This window comes from Gadus morhua, chromosome 16 (assembly GCF_902167405.1).
Source record: "Gadus morhua chromosome 16, gadMor3.0, whole genome shotgun sequence".
NCBI lineage: Eukaryota > Metazoa > Chordata > Actinopteri > Gadiformes > Gadidae > Gadus > Gadus morhua.
Window position 1 is genome coordinate 4,038,774 of NC_044063.1, and position 20,474 is coordinate 4,059,247.

At 42.4% G+C, this 20,474-nt stretch overlaps 2 protein-coding genes across 9 annotated transcripts in view; both read right to left on the reverse strand.

The window, feature by feature from the left end:
* Positions 1-15,861, reverse strand: part of LOC115560660 (sialoadhesin) — a 265,788-nt gene extending 249,927 nt beyond the window's left edge. For 6 of the 8 annotated variants that reach the window (XM_030380082.1, XM_030380091.1, XM_030380089.1 and 3 more), the window contains exons 1-2: positions 15,733-15,860; positions 15,490-15,569 (exon numbers count right to left, since the gene is read on the reverse strand). In XM_030380082.1, coding sequence (XP_030235942.1) covers positions 15,490-15,544 — 55 coding nt within the window. In that variant the 5' untranslated portion in view covers positions 15,545-15,569; positions 15,733-15,860. Of the gene's footprint in view, positions 1-15,489; positions 15,570-15,732 lie in introns of all 8 variants that reach the window. The other 2 variants (XM_030380083.1, XM_030380094.1) reach the window with 2 other exon arrangements.
* The window catches only part of LOC115560666 (carcinoembryonic antigen-related cell adhesion molecule 5), a 141,274-nt gene that overhangs the window by 70,397 nt on the left and 50,403 nt on the right, over positions 1-20,474 (reverse strand). Inside the window, exons 7-9 of the mRNA XM_030380121.1 lie at positions 19,675-19,935; positions 19,150-19,410; positions 11,736-11,996 (exon numbers count right to left, since the gene is read on the reverse strand). Coding sequence (XP_030235981.1) covers positions 11,736-11,996; positions 19,150-19,410; positions 19,675-19,935 — 783 coding nt within the window. The remainder of the gene's footprint in view (positions 1-11,735; positions 11,997-19,149; positions 19,411-19,674; positions 19,936-20,474) is intronic.

Consider the following 20,474-nt stretch of genomic DNA (forward strand, 5'->3'; position numbering starts at 1 on the left):
AGAGAGAGAGAGAGAGAGAGAGAGAGAGAGAGAGAGAGAGAGAGAGAGAGAGAGAGAGAGAGAGAGAGAGAGAGAGAGAGAGAGAGAGAGAGAGAGAGAGAGAGAGAGATATTAGCAGGGGTATGGGGACCAGTAAGACAGCAACTGCATGAAGACACTGTGCGTACAGCTACAGTGATGATGATGATGATGATGTGTCTGGAAGATACTGAGTGAAGCATTGAACTGCCATCCACTATTTCCTGATTACAGGGACCTGATTACACAGATGTGTGTTTAGGTCTAGGTCTTGAGGTCAAAGATGTTAAAAGAGGTTAAAGATGTTAAAAGAGGATGATATGTTTATATCATTGATACAGCAGGATAATGCATGAGGAATTTAGATGATTCATATTAATGTTAACAGGGTTATGCAGACTTTAAAGGTAAAGTGTGTAGGATTTAGTGGTGTCTAGTGTGATGGAAAATCTACATGTTACGTTCAGGTTCTTCTAAAATGTAAATCTTAGTGTTTCGTGTGACGTAATCTGGTTTCACATTCCATTCTTGGAATCTTGCTATTCTGCAGGGTCTTCTAAAATGTAATTCTTAGTGTTTCATGTGATGTAATCTGGTTTCACATTCCGTTTCCGTGTTGTATGTAGTTTGGTTTGGGCCTGTTTTACTTGACCCCCTGGGGAGCGTAGAGAAGCAAAGGGTGATAAGGAACAGCCTCAACCACCTTCTTAACCTCTGAAGAAACTTCAATCAATAGATTAACATCTGGTTAACAAAGGCTTTTGGTTTATTGGAGGCCAACTGCCCTCAAGGATCCGATCTAAGTGTATGAAAGCTCCTGACTTTAGCTTCTCAGCGGACTTCTCCCCAGCGTACCTTGAGTATGAAGTAACACGCAAAGAGAAGCTCCCATCTGAGGCCTCAGATTATTGTAATGTATGCCTGTTATGTTGTTTGTTGATGCATGTTGTGATGTATCTTTGTTCGTACTTTTATTACAAATATATGTAACCAGCAATTGCCTGCAAGTATTGTGTGCTTTTTGCATCTAAATATCTCATCTGCTTAGACGCAATATCTGAAACAGAAATTGCCACGACACTAGTAATATTCAGTTGGTTATTCACCAACTGAATAACGCCTCTTTTTACATAGCTACTTAATCTGATTGGTTATCTTGTCTGAGTTATTAGAACAATATATGGCTGTGCCCATGTATGGAAATCAAGCCAAACAAGTCACAAACCTAGAGATAAGGAGATCAGGAATGGTATCAACACATTTTAATGCCGAAACAATCGTAATATTGCATGTGTTGCAATGTTTTCTGGTTCTGCACTCCTTGGAGCTTGTACAGGCGCACTGATCACTCGTGTTGCCAGACATTTGTCGGAATCTTACGGAAAATTTTGCGTAACTTTTCATAAGATATTATATGAAGGTTTTTTGAGACCAGCCTGCATGGTTCCAAATTTTTGAAATACGTGTTTTTATATATAATTTAGGTCATTACTTAAACAGAAAATAGCCTGGAAGCATGAAAAACACCATAAGCAGTTTAAGTTACTCACTAAACGTCTTATACAATCACTGAAATAAAAGCACATTTCTCGCGAGACATGTTATCAAACACATCTTAATTCCGAAACAAGCATTTAATACTGAGAACAAAATGAATGTCAACAAAATTTGTATACATTTGATGTGTAATTTTTGTGATAGCAGCACCCATATCGACCAACAAAGCAATGTTAGAAAGTGTTTTTTTGTGGCAAGAAAAATATAATTAGTAACTAAGCTACTAAACGATATATACAATCAATGAAAAGAGATTATGACGATAAAATACACATTTATTGCTAGAAATGTTATTAAAACCCATTTAATGCTGAATCTATATCAAAACTGGGCTGTTTATTTGATGGTGGTATCTGACATCAGTTTACTGTAAATGAAAAGAAGAAGTGAAAACGAGAAAGAGAAGTTAAGAAACTCAGTAAATTGTATGCGGTTTATAAATGGCTTTGCCTCCACAAGCTGTCCATTGGGAGGATGAAGCCTCAAGCCTCAAAGTTTATCTTCGAGATCTATCAAGAGTGCTTACTCAGGGACAGCCTTGGGTCTTTTAAGCTTGATGGCAGAGTAAAGGACCTGCTCTGTATGATCAGACTCTACCAGAGCACCAGCAAACCCACGAGGCACTTCCTGGTTCTTAGAGCGAGAGATGTGGATGCTGGCATAGTGAAGGTCATCCTGCTCTTCTATTGGTTCTCTTTGTGCTGCAGAAGCCGAGCGATTGGTCAGAGCTGAGACGTTGTCATACACAGGACACGGAGGAGACTGACGGGGAGAGAGGACAGAGTAGTACATTTAGAAAACTCTTTACTCTCAGTTGGCTGGTCAGAAGCTGATGTTTTTATGGTTCATTTAGAGACTGTTGGGGGTGACTAGTGCTTCCACAGTGAAGGCCGCTGTAGGTTTCACTTTAGGACTCTTCTTCTTGAACGTATTCCTCTTTCTAATCATTGCTAGGTTTCAGTGACAGTTGAGCTTGTTCGTTCTTAAAGTGGAGAAATCAACATCTTTGTTTGCTTGGATTAGACGTCACAACTTCTATCACTCTTCTTCTTATTCCAAGTCTCTCCGTTTTTCAGCTTGATCTCAGCCTAGATCACACAGAAAGAACAGCTGATACAGCGGTAATAAGTTGTAGGCCTACTTTTTAATCAATGCATCTCCAAACACCATACAGCAATCACATATTTTCTTGACACAGACATCGTGTACAAGCCTATAACTTTTAGAATTGATGAGTATTTGTTTCTGAGAAAACATTGTTTTACCGCGGGTGAGTATTAAAAAGAATGAATGAATGCGGGCGAGCGTGTGTGTATGTGTAAAATAATTAATGAATGCGGGCGTGCGCGTGTGCGTCCATCTGTTTAAACGCACGCAAACTAAACACGTAGGCCTAACGCATAATACGGTCCATGGCAATGTATATTAACGGGGGGACGCATGCATGTAAGGAACACAAGTCGATAACGATGATGCATACAATACTGGTAGGCTAAGAAACAATGTTTGTTAATGTATTGCGAATATCTCATCTCATCTCATCTTCGTCCGCTTATCCGGGGCCGGGTCGCGGGGGGAGCAGCTCAAGCAGGGGGCCCCAGACTTCCCTTTCCCGGGCCACATTGACCAGCTCTGACGGGGGGATCCCGAGGCGTTCCCAGGCCAGTGTTGAGATATAATCTCTCCACCTAGTCCTGGGTCTTCCCCGAGGTCTCCTCCCCACTGGACGTGCCTGAAACACCTCGAAAGGAAGGCGCCTAGTGGGCATCCTTACCAGATGCCCGAACCACCTCAGCTGACTCCTTTCTAAGTAAAGGAGCAGAGGCTCTAATCCGAGTTCCTCACGGATGGCTGAGCTTCTCACCCTATCCCTAAGGGAGACGCCAGCCACCCTTCTGAGAAAACTGATCTCGGCCGCTTGTACCCGCGATCTCGTCCTTTCGGTCATCACCCAACCCTGACCATAGGTTAGGATAGGAACGAAGATCAACCGGTAGATCGAGAGCTTTGCCTTGCGGCTCAGCTCTCTTTTCGTAACAACGGTGCGGTAAAGCGAACGCAATACCGCCCCCGCTGCTCCGATTCTCCGGCCAATCTCACACTCCATAGTACACTCACTCGCGAACAAGACACCGAGGTACTTGAACTCCTTCACTTGGGCTAAGGACTCATTTCCTACCCGGAGTAAGCAATCCACCGGTTTCCTGCTAAGAGTCATGGCCTCAGATTTAGCGGTGCTGATCCTCATCCCAGACGCTTCACACTCGGCCGCCAGCCGATCCAGTGAGTGCTGAAGGTCACAGGCCGATGATCCAATGAGGACCACATCATCTGCAAAAAGCAGTGACGAGATCCTCAGACCACCGAACTGCAACCCCTCCCCACCACGACTACGCCTCGATATCCTGTCCATGTATATCACAAACAGGATTGGTGACAAGGCGCAGCCCTGGCGGAGACCAGCACCCACTGAGAACGAAACTGACTGGCTGCCGAGGACGCGAACACAGCTCTCGCTTTGGGAGTACAGAGATTGGATGGCCCTGAGGATAGACCCCCTTACCCCATACTCCCGCAGCACCTCCCACAGTTTCGCCCGGGGGACCCGGTCATACGCCTTCTCCAGATCCACAAAACACATGTAGACCGGATGGGTATACTCCAAGGCCTCCTCCAGGATCCTTGCGAGAGTGAAGAGCTGGTCTGTAGTTCCTAGTCCGGGGCGAAAACCGCATTGTTCCTCTTCAATCTGAGGTTCGACGATCGGCCGAACCCTCCTTTCCAGCACCTTGGAGTAGACTTTACCAGGGAGGCTGAGAAGTGTGATACCCCGGTAATTGGCACACACTCTCTGGTCCCCCTTTTTGAACAGGGGAACCACCACCCCGGTTTGCCACTCCTTTGGCACTGTACCCGACTCCAACGCGATGTTGAATATGCTTGTCAACCATGACAGCCCCTCAACACCCAGAGCCATTAGCATTTCTGGCTGGATCTCATCAATCCCTGGGGCTTTGCCACTGCAGAGACTACCTCAGTGACCTCCACCAGGGAAATTGACGACGAAACACCATCAACCTCGAGCTCTGCCTCCAACATAGAGGGCGTGTTATTCGGATTCAGGAGTTCCTCAAAGTGTTCCTTTCAACGTCCGATGACCTCCTCAGTTGAGGTCAACAGAGTCCCATCCTTACTGTACACAGCTTGGATGGTTCCCCGTTTCCCCCTCCTGAGGTGCCGGAAAGTCTTCCAGAAACACTTTGGTGCCGACCGAAAGTCCTTCTCCATGGCCTCTCCGAACTTCTCCCACACCCGCTGCATAGCCTCTGACACGGCAGCAGCTGCAGCCCTTCGAGCCTGTCGGTACCCTGCAACCGAGTCAGGAATCCTCCAGGATATCATATCCCGGAAGGCCTCCTTCTTCAATCGGACGGCTTCCCTGACCACCGGTGTCCACCACGGTGTCCGAGGGGTCCTTTGAACACCGCCCATTCCGGCTCAATGCCCCCAACCTCCACAGGAATGCCAGAAAAACTCAGCCGGAGGTGTGAGTTGAAGATACCTAGGACGGGAGCCTCCTCCAGACGTTCCCAATTCACCCGCACTACTCGTTTGGGCTTACCAGGTCTATCCGGAAATTTCCCCCATTCCCTGATCCAACTCACAACCAGATGGTGGTCGGTTGACAGTTCCGCCCCTCTCTTAACCCGAGTGTCCAAAACATGCGATTGCGAATATCATTAAATAGAACCACAGCTACCGCATTCACATGTCTGTTAAGTTGTCTTTGCCGAAATTTATTTGACGACTCAGTAGCCTATTACTGAAGTTGTGGAAGGAAACGCTATTCCATGCATGAACTAGGCCATATTATTTGGCCATAAACTGAGCCATTCGAAGTTTGAAATTCATGTGGTCATGCATCCGTCTCATCGGAGACTGCAAACGCGACGTCAAAATAACAACTCTCAGATTCAAATGCGCTCATTGCTGTTAAAGGGGATGGGAGATGGAACTCTCATTGGTTTATTGCACGTTACGCCTAAACCACACCTAGGGGTAATTAGGCTACTTCAGACCAACCCTTTGTAGATTTGCGCCGGGAGCAAGAGTCATTTATCCGCCGGTAAAATAGCATCATCGCCATAGAACCGACCACAAAGCTACTTGCGCTTGGCGCTTCTCACTTGCATTTCAGACCGTTAAAATAGGGCCCATTGTCTTGCACACAACATTCCCACTCACTCCTATCAGATTTGGGTGGTGGTGGTGGTTGCCAGAATGTTGTTTGCTGGTCACCCAAAATGGCTAATGAATCATACAATAGCATGTAGATATAACACCCATAGGGTTAAACGCTTATCCTAGGTTTTTTAACTTGGATTAGACTTGTGCATTTCAAGATTTGACCAGGATCAATTCATAGCACTACTTTCTTGCTATATATGCCTCCTTCAGATGATCACTTGTCATCTAAATTAAGTGTGCTGTACAACTCTGAGGTTTGGTCGGTGTCCCTGAAAAGAAGACGAAGAATGTTTGGAATATCAGTTACACTGGAAAGCAGAATTTAGAAGTTAAAAGTTGAATATGTAAGATAGTATCGAAAGGGAATTACTCATGGACAGCCTTGGATAGTTGACCAGAGAGTAAACGCCTTTTTTTCTATCTAATCTGATCTGACAGTCAAGGCTCTTTCGGTTCTCCAACTGATAGATGTGGATGGTTGGATATTGAATGTCATCCTGCTCTTCCTTTGCTTTTCTCTGGGCTGCATAAGCCGAGAGACTGGTCAGAGCTGCAGCGTTTTCAAACATAGAAGCAGGAAGTGACCGATGGGAACAGTGGATAGAAGAGTACATAAAATTATAAAAGTTTCTTGTTTATTTGGTGATTCTTGGTGGTGGCTAGTGGTCCCAAAATTCAAGCTGCTGTAGGCTTCACTTCAAGACTCATTCTTTAAACGTATTCCTTTTTCTAACCACTGCTAGGGGCCTCCAACAGTCGGAAAAAAAATAGATATTGATTTGCTTGGAAGTTGCTCATCATTGCTTCCAGCACTCCGTCTGGTCATTCTGCTCCCTGGCAGAAGACTCTCATTTTGTCCTCTTGATTGTGCTGAGGATCTCAACCTAGATCTCACTGTTGACATCAATAGTCTAACTTGTAGGCCTACGGGAATTTTTGCACAGAAACAGATTTGATTTTGCGGAACCCTTTTCACAAAAAGTATGAAGCACTACTATCTTAGAATATTACATGGTCGTGCTTGCTGGTTCCCCCTCAAAAACGAATCTTTTGGCAAATATATTTGCATATTGGCAGAAGGTTATCAGAGTGTCAGGGCTAGATTAACAGGAACAGCTAAAACAACAACTAGAAGTTTCACATGTGGTTTTGGTAGTGACATACTTAGAAACCTGTATGTAAGGAGGGAGGGGAAAGTTTAGGTAGAGGAAACCCCACCTACAGAGGGGGAAATGCAGCTTGAGACAGATGTCAGGTTGTACATCATCAACATAGTGGGAAACTTACCTGCATCATGCAAAGGAGACCCAGATAGGATGGACTTGTAATCACCAGTCTTATACAGTTAGGGTGTGTGGTTACACAGGGCAGAATAACCCTTGCACAGCTCTGGGGTATCAGGTAGTCCACCCTTACCCCTAGACAGAATGATAATAATGATAATATGTTCTGTTTTCTTGGCTGGTTAAAGGATGTTACGCCACACAAGTGGGTTTGTCTCAGAGGTTTATAGTGTTGAAGATAAATGTTTCTAGTGTTGAAGATAAATGTTATACTGGAGAGTGTGTTTACTGTTAATTATTAATATTCGAGGTAAACAAAGTAAATGCTGGTACTTCCCTTAAAGGGGGAGATGTAGTGACATACGTAGGAACCTGTATTTAAGGAGTTGGTGGAAGGTAGGGATGGACCGAATATTCGGCCACCGAAAATGTTCGGCCGAAAATGGCCCAAAACATATCGTTCGGTTTCGGCCGAAGGAGTAAAAAGGCCGAACATAACAACCCGAACATTTTTAATAATTTATAAAAAAGAAAAACATTGTTCTTAAATTCTTGCTATAAGGTCTGCTGGAATGTTAGAAAACGATCAGTATTAAATAAATATTTTGTATCAAATTTGTAATTGATTTGTTTTATTAAAAAGCAAGACAAAAATGTTTATAAAGGACATTTAATTGTTTGATTTATGCAATGATGAAAAATTAAAGCAAAATGAATGAAAAACAGCAAAAGCCACATTCGGTAATCGGTTTCGGCCTTCGGCCAACTGTTTCAGTATATTCGGTTTCAGTTTCGGCCAAGAATTTTCATTTCGGTGCATCCCTAGTGGAAGGTTTAGGGAGAGGCGCACTGTAATGTAAAGAGCTTGATATAAAGTACCCAAGGCTACACCGGCTTCTCGAGTGTCTCTGTTTATTAAACCGACACAGCATGTTAACAATCCTGTTGCAGTTTTGGGGCGTGGCCTCGGGGCATTTGTGTGTCTTAGTCAAAGATGGCTGAGTTAGAAATAGCTTCCTGTCTCCCACCTCCACCCAGCTATCTGGCCTTCCTCCCTGGGCACATGGTTGCGTGCAGCTACAGTGATGATGAAACGAAGATTATGACAATAAAGAAGAACATTGATTGTTAGTGTTGTGTTCTCTGCCCACGCGCGGTGATTATAGGGCCTACGTGCGACACACCGTAGTGTCGGTGTCGGGGTGACGGACGCCCCTCGGGACTAACCTCGGTCGAACCCCTTTTTAGTGTCACCGTTGTTTGTCGTTAACGGAGTTGCTCGGCTCGGCTCATTCGTCGGTGCAACCCAGGTCACTCGTTTAAGTCCCACACAGTTTTTATGAATTCAGCCTTGACCCTTTTTATTAGTTTACGAGCGGGTCAAGGTCCCTGGTCACAACGATGTCCTGATTTATTATTAAAAACTCTTCAACGTTGCCTTGTTGCCCTCTATACACGTCAGTCAGTATCAACCACTCCTTGTATCATGCACCACTTACCGTGAGGGGTCGTCTGCTTTGTCGGGCCGATGAGTTGACAGGGAAAAGGACTCGAACCATAAGTTAACCTACTACAAATGTAGTCAGGTAGATTTATTTTGGTCTAATAAACAAATAGATTGAGCGAGTGCCCGTTAAGATAAGAAAAGATAAAAGTAAGATAAAGAAGATTAAATGAGGGACAGATCTTAGCTAAACTAAACTAAATCCTGATTTAAAATGGACTCAAGTGTTGTCCACTTATTCAACGGCTACAAGGATAGAATTCTAAACTAAATCTAAGATAGAATTGGACTCAATATCCGAGTGTTGGTCCACTTATTCAGCGGCTACAACCATAGAGTCTCCAGCTAAACTAAGCTAAGGGGCTATGGTGAGTTCCTAAGATGAAATGCTATTGCTAAGTTCCCCGGACACTGTTCAGTGTCCAGTTCTAAGAGCAGAAAAGCAGAAGAAAGTGGATCACACGGCCCCCACCCTAAGAAGATGATCAGCTAACTAACCCAAGAAGCTCTCTCTCCCTCTCTGTCTCTAACACTATCCTCTTAGGCAGAGGCCCGCATTCGTCGACGCCCAAAAGAGGTGGGGGTCCAATTTGATCTAGCAGTCTGATTTTCCACACATTTTCTCAAAAAATGTTCAGCCATCATAGGTTTACAATATGGTTGTGTTCCTTTTAGGATCACACACTATAGTCAACGTATGTCGGTCATATCATGGGGCCTACAGAGACACGCGTTTGTATACCTCACAGTGGCCCCCTTATGCAGCCCATGTCTCCCTCGTTCATGCGCTGTTTACCAGTGATAGCATTTTGAAGACACAGACATCTCGAGTGCTTCTAATTTTCTACATAATAAGATATATTAAGGTATATGTTCATAAGATACCCAAGATTGATGTAAGATATAAAAGGCACGTACATTTCTACATACTAAGATTTATGAGGCACACATATTTTCACATAAAAGGATATATAAGCCTTTGCCTCCATAAACTGTCCGTTGGGATGAACTATCAGGAGTTCTTACTCAGGGACAGCCTTGGGTCTTTTAAGGTTGATGGCAGAGTAAAGGACCTGCTCTGTATGATCAGACTTTACCAGAGCACCAGCAAACCCACGAGGCACTTCCTGGTTCTTAGAGCGAGAGAAGTGGATGCTGGGATAGTGAGGGTCATCCTGCTCTTCTATTGATTCTCTCCGTGCTGCAGAAGCTGAGCGATTGGTCAGAGCTGGGACGTTGTCATACACAGGACACGGAGACTGACGGGGAGAGAGGACAGAGTAGTTCAGAAAACTCTTTACTCTCAAATGGCTGTTCAGAAACTCATGTTTTTATGGTTCATTTAGAGACTGTTGGGGGTGACTAGTGCTTCCACAGTGGACGCTGTAGGTTTCACTTTAGGACTCTTCTGCGTGAACATATTCCTCTTTCTAATCATTGCTAGGTTTCAGTGACAGATCCCACACTATATCCAACTCTTGATCTCACAATAAAGGAACCTGGAAAAGTTGGCCTAAATGGTCCAACTTGTCTGGGATTTCGGTACTCGTATAGTTATTTTTGCTATGATTGATTTGACCATGGATATCAGCAATGGGCTAGCCCACAATTGATTTTGCCACATAATGTCAGCTACAGCTGTATGGGTAGTCAACAAATTTAATGATAAAATAGAAATGTAACAATAAGTTAACAAATGTTGATGCTATTTAATTAGAATAAAATTACATTGCGTGAATAGACATGACTAAACATAACGTGAATAGAACTTTAATAAATAACCTCGTCCATGAACACGTTTCTATCTAAGAGTCACGTTAGTATTATAAAAAAACATTCATGTGATTTTATTTGGTTCCCCTTGCGTGATGATTCCCCTTTAAAGCGAATCTCTTGGGCATTGTGTCTGCATATTGTCATAAAAGTCAAGTAGCGAAAGGGCTCAGAGTTACAGAAACGGCTGAAGCAACAACTGCAAGTGCATGAGATTTTGGGGCTCGGGGTATTTCCACTACCCAGCAATGGATAGTGGAAGGAGTAAAGGAGTCTTAGTAACAAATAGCTTCCTGTCTCTCACCTCCTGCCTGGTATCTGGCCTTCCTCCCTGGTCAGGTGCCTTCCTAGAAGCCCTCTTTCTTCTGGTGAAGAGAATAGAGAGATAAGAAGTTTATATCAAATTATTGTTGAGAGAGAGAGAGAGAATATCTCACCTCATCCAGAGGAAGATGATGAGGAGTATGGATGCCAGTAAAACAGCTACAGTTCCTGCTGCCACAGTTGTAGTCCCTGATGATGATGACGATGGTGTGGCTGAAACACAGCGATTTAACACTTGATTCATGTCAAGGATTAAATACTGTCCATGTATACATTACAGCCTAAATGTGACAGATCTCCAATTGATAAAAATGGATACTCTTACTCTAGAGTATACTGGAGATACATATAACTAGGGTGCTCGTACAGCACCAAAGTTAATAAAAGTAGCAACACATAATTTAAGCCAATCACAAATTGAATAGAGCCGTTGCATGAGTCTGTGTCTTACCATCGATGGTGCTGGTACTCAGCACAATGTGCTATTTTAAAGAAACAATTACCTGTCACATTAAGGAACATCAAAGTTGAATTCTGAAGTCCAACTGCATTACGAGCTTCACAGTAATAATTTCCTCCAAGCTCAGTTGTGATGTTACTGATGGTGTAGTTCTCTCCTAATTCCCCCACTGAGCCTCCATGTTCCCTGAACCAGGTGTAGTCAGCTGCTGGGTTGGCATCACTGCTGCAGCTCAGAGTCACTGAACCGCCTTCCTTTATTCCACCAGGGGGTCTCACGCTCACTGAGGGGGTCTTTGGAGCGTCTGTCATAAGCATAATGATATATATTTACATCCTAAAGATAAGGAACCGTGCACATAACTGCAATGTCAGTGGGAACAGAATGCTGTTTTGAATAATAAAATGTCACTGTGACTCCTAGTTTACCAGGCATATAGAAATACATGAATAGCAGCTTAACATTATTGCAAGAAGGTATATAGCAAATATTTTGACATATTAGACGGTACAAATTTGTATTATTATTATTTAACTTCCACTTTTTATTATTATCGTTTTCCACTCACACAGGACATCTATGAAAACCGAGTTGGAGCCCAGATATCCATATTGGTTCTCTGCTTGGCAGTGGTACGTTCCCCTGTCTTTAGAGCTGACTGGGTCCAAGGTATAAGGTTGACTTGGTTCCCAGAGCAGAGGTTGGTTGTCCTTGAACCAGGTGTAGTCAGCTGCTGGGTTGGCATCACTGCTGCAGCTCAGAGTCACTGAACCGCCTTCCTTTATTCCACCAGGGGGTCTCACGCTCACTGAGGGGGTCTTTGGAGCGTCTGTCATAAACACAATGATATGTTAACATCGTAAAGATAAGAAACCATGTACATAACTACAATGTCAGTGGGATAAAGAATTATTTTTCAAATAATAAAATACGACTGTGGGTCCTATCTTGCGTCCGGCGCAATTTACTTAATCACTGGCGCATGTGTCGTCGCTAGTTTGCAGCTGGCGCAGAGCATTCTTTTCCCTCCAGCGCCACGCGTCGGTAAATCAGGGAATGATCTTGTGCCCCAAGGGGCGGTTCGGCGAAAGGAGGGGGCGCAAACGTTCCCTGGTGCTATTTTGCAGTTTCAGAAACCACTTGCGCCACAAACCAGGACATACCTGGTTTAAAGTCAGTGGCGCGTTGTTTAGATGCTATTTTAAGGGCGCATGTATAATGTTGCTTGTGCACCTCGCGCATACATTTTGATTCTCTCATCTACCTAGCCACCCATTCTTGGTAAATTATTTGGGAAAGAACAGCTGATACAGCGGTAATAAGTTGTACTTTTAAATCAATGCAACTGCAAACACCGTACAGCAAACACATATTTTCTTGACACAGACATCGTGTAAATGCCCATAACTATTAGGATTGATAAGTATTTGATCGTGAGAAAACATTGTTTTACCGCGAGTGAGTGTTAAAAAGAATGAATGAATGCGGGCGTGTGTGTATGTGTAAAAGAATTAATGAATGCGGGCGCGCGTGTGTGCGTCCATCTGTTTAAACACACGCAAACTAAACACGTAACGCATAATACGGTCCATGGCAATGTATATTAACGGGGGGACGCATGCATGTTAGGAACACAAGTCGATAACGATGATGCATACAATACTGATAAGAAACGATGTTTATAATGTATTTCGTATATCATTAAATGGAACCACAGTTACTGCAGATCATATATATTTGTTTCTTTGATTTGAACTGATTTCCTATCTAGTTTCACTTCCTCTATTTGTGTATTTGTTTGTGTGGTTGAAAGTCCAAATTCCTTGTTAATAAATTATTTTACTTTACCCAAAATGTATGTTGCCTCCCCTTTCCCAAGCGAGGGACATAGCAATTATTATTTAAAATTTTATTTTTAGTATCATTGTTTTCTTCACACACTGGACATCTATGAAAACCGAGTTGGAGCCCAGATATCCATATTGGTTCTCTGCGTGGCAGCGGTACGTTCCCCTGTCTTTAGAGCGGACTGGGTCCAAGGTATAAGGTCGCCTTGGTTCCCAGAGCAGAGATTGGTTGTCCTTGAACCAGGTGTAGTCAGCTGCTGGGTTGGCATCACTGCTGCAGCTCAGAGTCACTGAACCTCCCTCCATTATTTCACCAGGGGGACTTGGTATCACAAATGTGGGGTTAGGCCCATCTAGAGGTACATCAAACATGATGTACATTGATATGAATGATATAAAGAGGACATTTGAGGAGTTAAGGGAATGCAGGACGAATTGAGATGATTCATCTTAATGTTGACATGGTTATACAAACTTTAACATCTGTGTTATGATGTTATCCTGTGTGTTTGTTTACTCACATTTCACATCAATAGAGAATGGGTAGGATATTATTTTCCCTAGGTCATTCTCAGCTGTGCAGAGATATTGTCCAGAGTCAGAAGACTGGATGGGATGAAAGGAAAGCTGTTGTCCTTGGACACTGCGTCCGGGGGGGATGACCTGTAGTAACCTTGGTCCAGGTGTACTTTGCTACTGGGTTGGCCTCGCTGGTGCAGGTCAGACTCACTGAACTGCCCTCCTTTATTACACCAGGGGGAGTCCCTCCCACTGAGGGGGTCTCTGGAGCGTCTGTTGACAGTTATATTTCATTAGTTATTAAACTAATGTTATTATTAACAAATGGTATCAGTAGTGCCAGTAGCCTACCCTGTACTACTGGTAGGCCTACCCTGAGGCTGAAGCCTGCTTCAACATGGACGATAGTTCTTCATTCATACTTAAACTGCATGTACTTTGTTACACTAAAGACCCATCACGTCTAGCCTCGGTGTACTGTGGCGCTCTTACACACTGATGGAGAGGGGAGATGTTCGGATCCTTGAACAGCACATGAAGACCTGTATTCAGAGTTAATGTTGAACCAGTCGATCCTTCCTTGATGTGTTTGAGTTCCATCCCTGTACCAGATGTATGTAACATAACCAGCAAGATGACACATACTGTGACATTCCAGCTGTACCCTGTTAGGACTGGAAGGAGGAATGATCACTTTCACCTGGAGATCTGGACCAGGGAAGAAATTACACAAAATGAATTAAAAAAAAAGTACTGTTTAAACAGAAAAAAAAAAGCAGGTGCATCTGGAGACATGTGCGTGTTTGCAGTCTGCAAACACGCACACACGCACACACACACACACACACACACACACACACACACACACACACACACACACACACACACACACACACACACACACACACACACACACAAAAACACACACACACACACATACACACACACACCGTTGAATAGATTCATTAGTAATCAATGTTTACCTGTCACAGATAACTTCACTCCAGGGAGATCACTTAATGCCCCTCCATTGTTTGTTGTAATCCTAAACTTGTATTCAGCAGAGTCACTCTGTCTCAGGTCTTTGATTATCAGTTTACACGTTCCAGTACAGCTGCTCCAGGTACAGCTGTGCCTAAAACAGCTGTATTCAACACGACCTGTGTAGTCTGTATCATCTCTCAGATCAACTGGCTCATTGTGTTTAGTAGTAAACCACAGTATTTTCTCCACTGTAGTTGTGTAAGGGTATTTATAATTGCAGCGGATTTCAACTGTTGATCCTCTCAAAGCGCAGATATTACTAGATGGGTAAGTATATGCCCAGTCATCATTACCCTGTAATGCTGTAAAAAGATAAACACATCCCCTTGACAAGATGTTTCAGATGAAATGCATGATCACAAGGTACATGAGATGGAGGCTTGGTCCAGCTTCAACTGGAGATACATGCTGAACACTGAGCTGTCAGAGAAACATCCAAGAACAACATGGTCACCAACAATATGCAGCTAGTGAAAAGCTAGTGACACACGTAGTGATGAATACAGTGAGACAGCTATTGATAAACCAGCTACAGCATGGATACATCGTCCTACATCTCATCAAGGGATTGAGTGCACAAACATACACAATACAAGGCAGGAGACCAATCTTGGTCTCAGACTCAACTTAAGCCTGTTGCACTTTAAATAGGAACTAAGTTAACCCATCAATGTTGTACTGAATTCTGAGTTGCCTCGTAATCAGGAAATGGTCAAGAAGCCTTTATAAAATCTCAAATGCAACACTTTATTATTTAGTAAAACAGAACATATTTGTTATTTAAAACAGGTCAATACTCTAGATGTCATTAGATAAATTCACAACATGTTTCACCCTCTCTTCATTCGGGTTGCTTGTCATGTTACACTTTGAAACAGATCAACTTAATGTTCACAACGTAAATGTACAAACCTGGTAATGACAGAAGGAAAGCTACAAAGCCTCTTGCAGCTGTTCTAAGATTCATAATTTGTTTCTCTCAGGGCGTTGTTCTACAGATATAAACAAAATATGTATTCATTTTAACTAAAAAAATACATAGTCCTATGACTGTTATTTGTATTCATCTTATCAAATGAATTGGTTATTGTGCTTGATATATGAATGTTACTTTTCTAAGTAAACAAGTACGATTAAAGCAAAAAATATTCTTACTGTAGAGGAGGTAGCTGGTGTGACAGAAAAAGTCTGTGGAAACTTCTGTGCCTGCAGTTTAAGATAATAACTAGAACAATGGTGTTCAAGCTCTTCCTTCCTTCCTTGGAGTCAAATGCAAAGTAGAAGGAAGATATTCACCCTGACCACATTAAACAAGCAGTGCAGTTTATCAGCTACCCTGAAAATAACTAGGGGTCACCCACACTTGCACAGCAGGGAAAATATATAGCATTTTGATGTAGAATATAGTCATATTATATAGGATATAGATGTAGAATATAGTTATAGAATAAAAATCTAAACTAGATGTAGGATAATGTTTGATGCAGAATAAAGATATAGAATATATAGAATATAGATAGATAATATAGAGGTATAATAAAGAATATAGGGGTTTAATTTTGTATATTTGGATTATATATAGTTGTTGAATATATATAAAGCTGAGATAAGATAGATATATATTATAGAAATAGAATATATATAGAGTTTGAATAGCCTGCTCCATAAAATGTGTCAATATGATTATCTACTGCCACATAGTGGTGAAAGTTGTGATCTGCATTACTTTACAAACATTTGGAATGTATTCATCATCAACACGTTTATTTTTTAAATGTACTAAAATACATGAACCCTCAATGGAGAACTTGGACAGGATACTGAGTATTTCTGTGCCCGTAAAAAAGGCTGCCGGAGGTCAAAATACACATTCTTCCTGATATATATTTATTCAACAAGATTCAGATTCATACACATAAACGATTGCTATATTGAGCAAAATAGAGAGGTTGAAATCCATCAGATCAGAGCTGTACATTTTCAATATCAGAAAAAAACAGACTAAACTGTGAAAAGCGTTGGCCATGTTGGTCAGTTGGGTGGGTAAACCTTCTAGAATCATAAGCAGTTTAACTTAACCACTAAACATCATATACAAGCACTGAAAGAAGATTATGATAATAAAAAGCACACTTCTCGCGAGACATGTTTTCAAACACACTTGACTTTATTGCCGAAACACACAGAATATTACATTTTCCACTGAGAATAAAATAAATGTGAACCATGTTTGGTTATCAGTGATTGCAGCTCCCACATCATCCAACAAAGCAATTATGATAGCAAGCGTTTTTTTTCTGACGAGAAGAATATTCTAAGTAACTAACAAACAAAACAAACTATACAAATGCTGAACGAAGATTATGACCATAACATACAATTTTATTGCTAGAAATTGTATTAAAACCCATTTAAAGCTGAATCTATATAAAAATAATGCATTTTCTGGGACATATATTTGATGGTGGTATACAACTCTGACATCAGTTTACTGTCGCTGAAAAGTTAAAAAAAGATAAAGAGAAGTTAAGTAACTCTAAAAATTATACACGGTTTATAAATGACTTGATGAGGAAGTCTCAAGCCACAAAGTTTATTTTAGAGAACTATCAAGAGTGCTTACTCAGGGACAGCCTTGGGTCTATTAAGGTTGATAGCAGAGTAAAGGACCTGCTCTGTATGATCAGACTCTACCAGAGCACCAGCAAACCCACAAGGCACTTCCTGGTTTTTAGAGCGAGAGATGTGGATGCTGGCATAGTGAGGGTCATCCTGCTCTTCTATTGGTTCTCTCTGTGCTGCAGAAGCCGAGCGATTGGTCAGAGCTTAAAGGTTGTCGTACACAGGACACGGAGGAGACTGACGGGGAGAGAGGACAGAGTAGTACATTTAGAAAACACTTTACTCTCAAATGGCTGTTCAGAAGCCCATGTTTTTATGGTTAATTTAGGTTCCCGTTGGGGGTGACAAGTGGTTCCACAGTGAAGGCCGCTGTAGGTTTCACTTTAGGACTCTTCTGCTTGAACATATTCCTCTTTCTAATCATTGATAGGTTTCAGTGACAGTTGACCTTGTAGGATTGTTCTTAAACGTGGAAAATTGACATCTTTGGTTGCTTGGATTCAATACTTCAGTATTGGATTAGACATCAATACTTCCATCAGTATTGGATTAGACATCAATACTTCCATCCCTCTTTTTTCTCATTCTGCTCACTGGCAGAAGTCTCTCAGTTTGTCAGCTTGTTCTTAGCCTAGATCACACTCTCTATCTCAATTTTGATCTCACAAAAGAAGAAACGTGAAAAAGTTGCCTCAATGGTCCAACTTGTCTGGGATTTCGGTACTCGTGAAGTTATTTTTAGTATAATTGTATGACCACAGATATCAGCAATGGGCTAGCCCACAATTGAAACTGCAAGTACATGAGATTTTAGAGGTATGGGCTCGGGGTATTTCCACCACACTAGTCGGTAGTGGAATGAGTAAAGGAGTCTTAGTAAGGAATAGCTTCCTGTCTCTCACCTCCTCCCTGGTATCTGGCCTTCCTCCCTGGCCACGCGCTTTCCTAGAAGCCCTCTTTCTTCTGGGGAAGAGAACAGAGAGATAAGAAGTTTATATCAAATTATTGTTGAGAGAGAGAGAGAGAATATCTCACCTCATCCAGAGGAAGATGATGAGGAGTATGGATGCCAGTAAAACAGCTACAGTTCCTGCTGCCACAGTTGTAGGCCCTGATGATGATGACGATGGTGTGGCTGAAACACAGCGATTTAACACTTGATTCATGTGAAGGATTAAATACTGTCCATGTATATATTACAGCCTAAATGTGACAGATCTCCAATTGATAAAAATGGATACTCTTACTCTAGAGTATACTGGAGATACATATAACTAGGGTGCTCGTACAGCACCAAAGTTAATAAAAGTAGCAACACATAATTTAAGCCAATCACAAATCAAATAGAGCCGTTGCATGAGTCTGTGTCTTACCATCGATGGTGCTGGTACTCAGCACAATGTGCTATTTTAAAGAAACAATTACCTGTCACATTAAGGAACATCAAAGTTGAATTCTGAAGTCCAACTGCATTACGAGCTTCACAGTAATAATTTCCTCCAAGCTCAGTTGTGATGTTACTGATGGTGTAGTTCTCTCCTAATTCCTCCACTGAGCCTCCATGTTCCCTGAACCAGGTGTAGTCAGCTGCTGGGTTGGCATCACTGCTGCAGCTCAGAGTCACTGAACCTCCCTCCTTTATTACACCAGGGGGTCTCACGCTCACTGAGGGGGTCTTTGGAGCGTCTGTCATAAGCATAATGATATATATTTACATCCTAAAGATAAGAAACCGTGCACATAACTGCAATGTCAGTAGGAACAGAATGCTGTTTTGAATAATAAAATGTCACCGTGATTCCTAGTTTACCAGGCATATAGAAATACATGAATAGCAGCTTAACATTATTGCAAGAAGGTATATAGCAAATATTTTGACATATTAGACGGTACAAATTTGTATTATTATTATTTAACTTCCACTTTTTATTATTATCGTTTTCCACTCACACAGGACATCTATGAAAACCGAGTTGGAGCCCAGATATCCATATTGGTTCTCTGCTTGGCAGTGGTACGTTCCCCTGTCTTTAGAGCTGACTGGGTCCAAGGTATAAGGTTGACTTGGTTCCCAGAGCAGAGGTTGGTTGTCCTTGAACCAGGTGTAGTCAGCTGCTGGGTTGGCATCACTGCTGCAGCTCAGAGTCACTGAACCGCCTTCCTTTATTCCACCAGGGGGTCTCACGCTCACTGAGGGGGTCTTTGGAGCGTCTGTCATAAGCATAATGATATATATTTACATCCTAAAGATAAGAAACCGTGCACATAACTGCAATGTCAGTGGGAACAGAATGCTGTTTTGAATAATAAAATGTCACTGTGACTCCTAGTTTACCAGGCATATAGAAATACATGAATAGCAGCTTAACATTATTGCAAGAAGGTATATAGCAAATATTTTGACATATTAGACGGTACAAATTTGTATTATTATTATTTAACTTCCACTTTTTATTATTATCGTTTTCCACTCACACAGGACATCTATGAAAACCGAGTTGGAGCCCAGATATCCATATTGGTTCTCTGCTTGGCAGTGGTACGTTCCCCTGTCTTTAGAGCTGACTGGGTCCAAGGTATAAGGTTGACTTGGTTCCCAGAGCAGAGGTTGGTTGTCCTTGAACCAGGTGTGGTCAGCTGCTGGGTTGGCATCACTGCTGCAGCTCAGAGTCACTGAACCGCCTTCCTTTATTCCACCAGGGGGTCTCACGCTCACTGAGGGGGTCTTTGGAGCGTCTGTCATAAACACAATGATATGTTAACATCGTAAAGATAAGAAACCATGTACATAACTACAATGTCAGTGGGATAAAGAATTATTTTTCAAATAATAAAATACGACTGTGGGTCCTATCTTGCGTCCGGCGCAATTTACTTAATCACTGGCGCATGTGTCGTCGCTAGTTTGCAGCTGGCGCAGAGCATTCTTTTCCCTCCAGCGCCACGCGTCGGTAAATCAGGGAATGATCTTGTGCCCCAAGGGGCGGTTCGGCGAAAGGAGGGGGCGCAAACGTTCCCTGGTGCTATTTTGCAGTTTCAGAAACCACTTGCGCCACAAACCAGGACATACCTGGTTTAAAGTCAGTGGCGCGTTGTTTAGATGCTATTTTAAGGGCGCATGTATAATGTTGCTTGTGCACCTCGCGCATACATTTTGATTCTCTCATCTACCTAGCCACCCATTCTTGGTCAATTATTTGGGAAAGAACAGCTGATACAGCGGTAATAAGTTGTACTTTTAAATCAATGCAACTGCAAACACCGTACAGCAAACA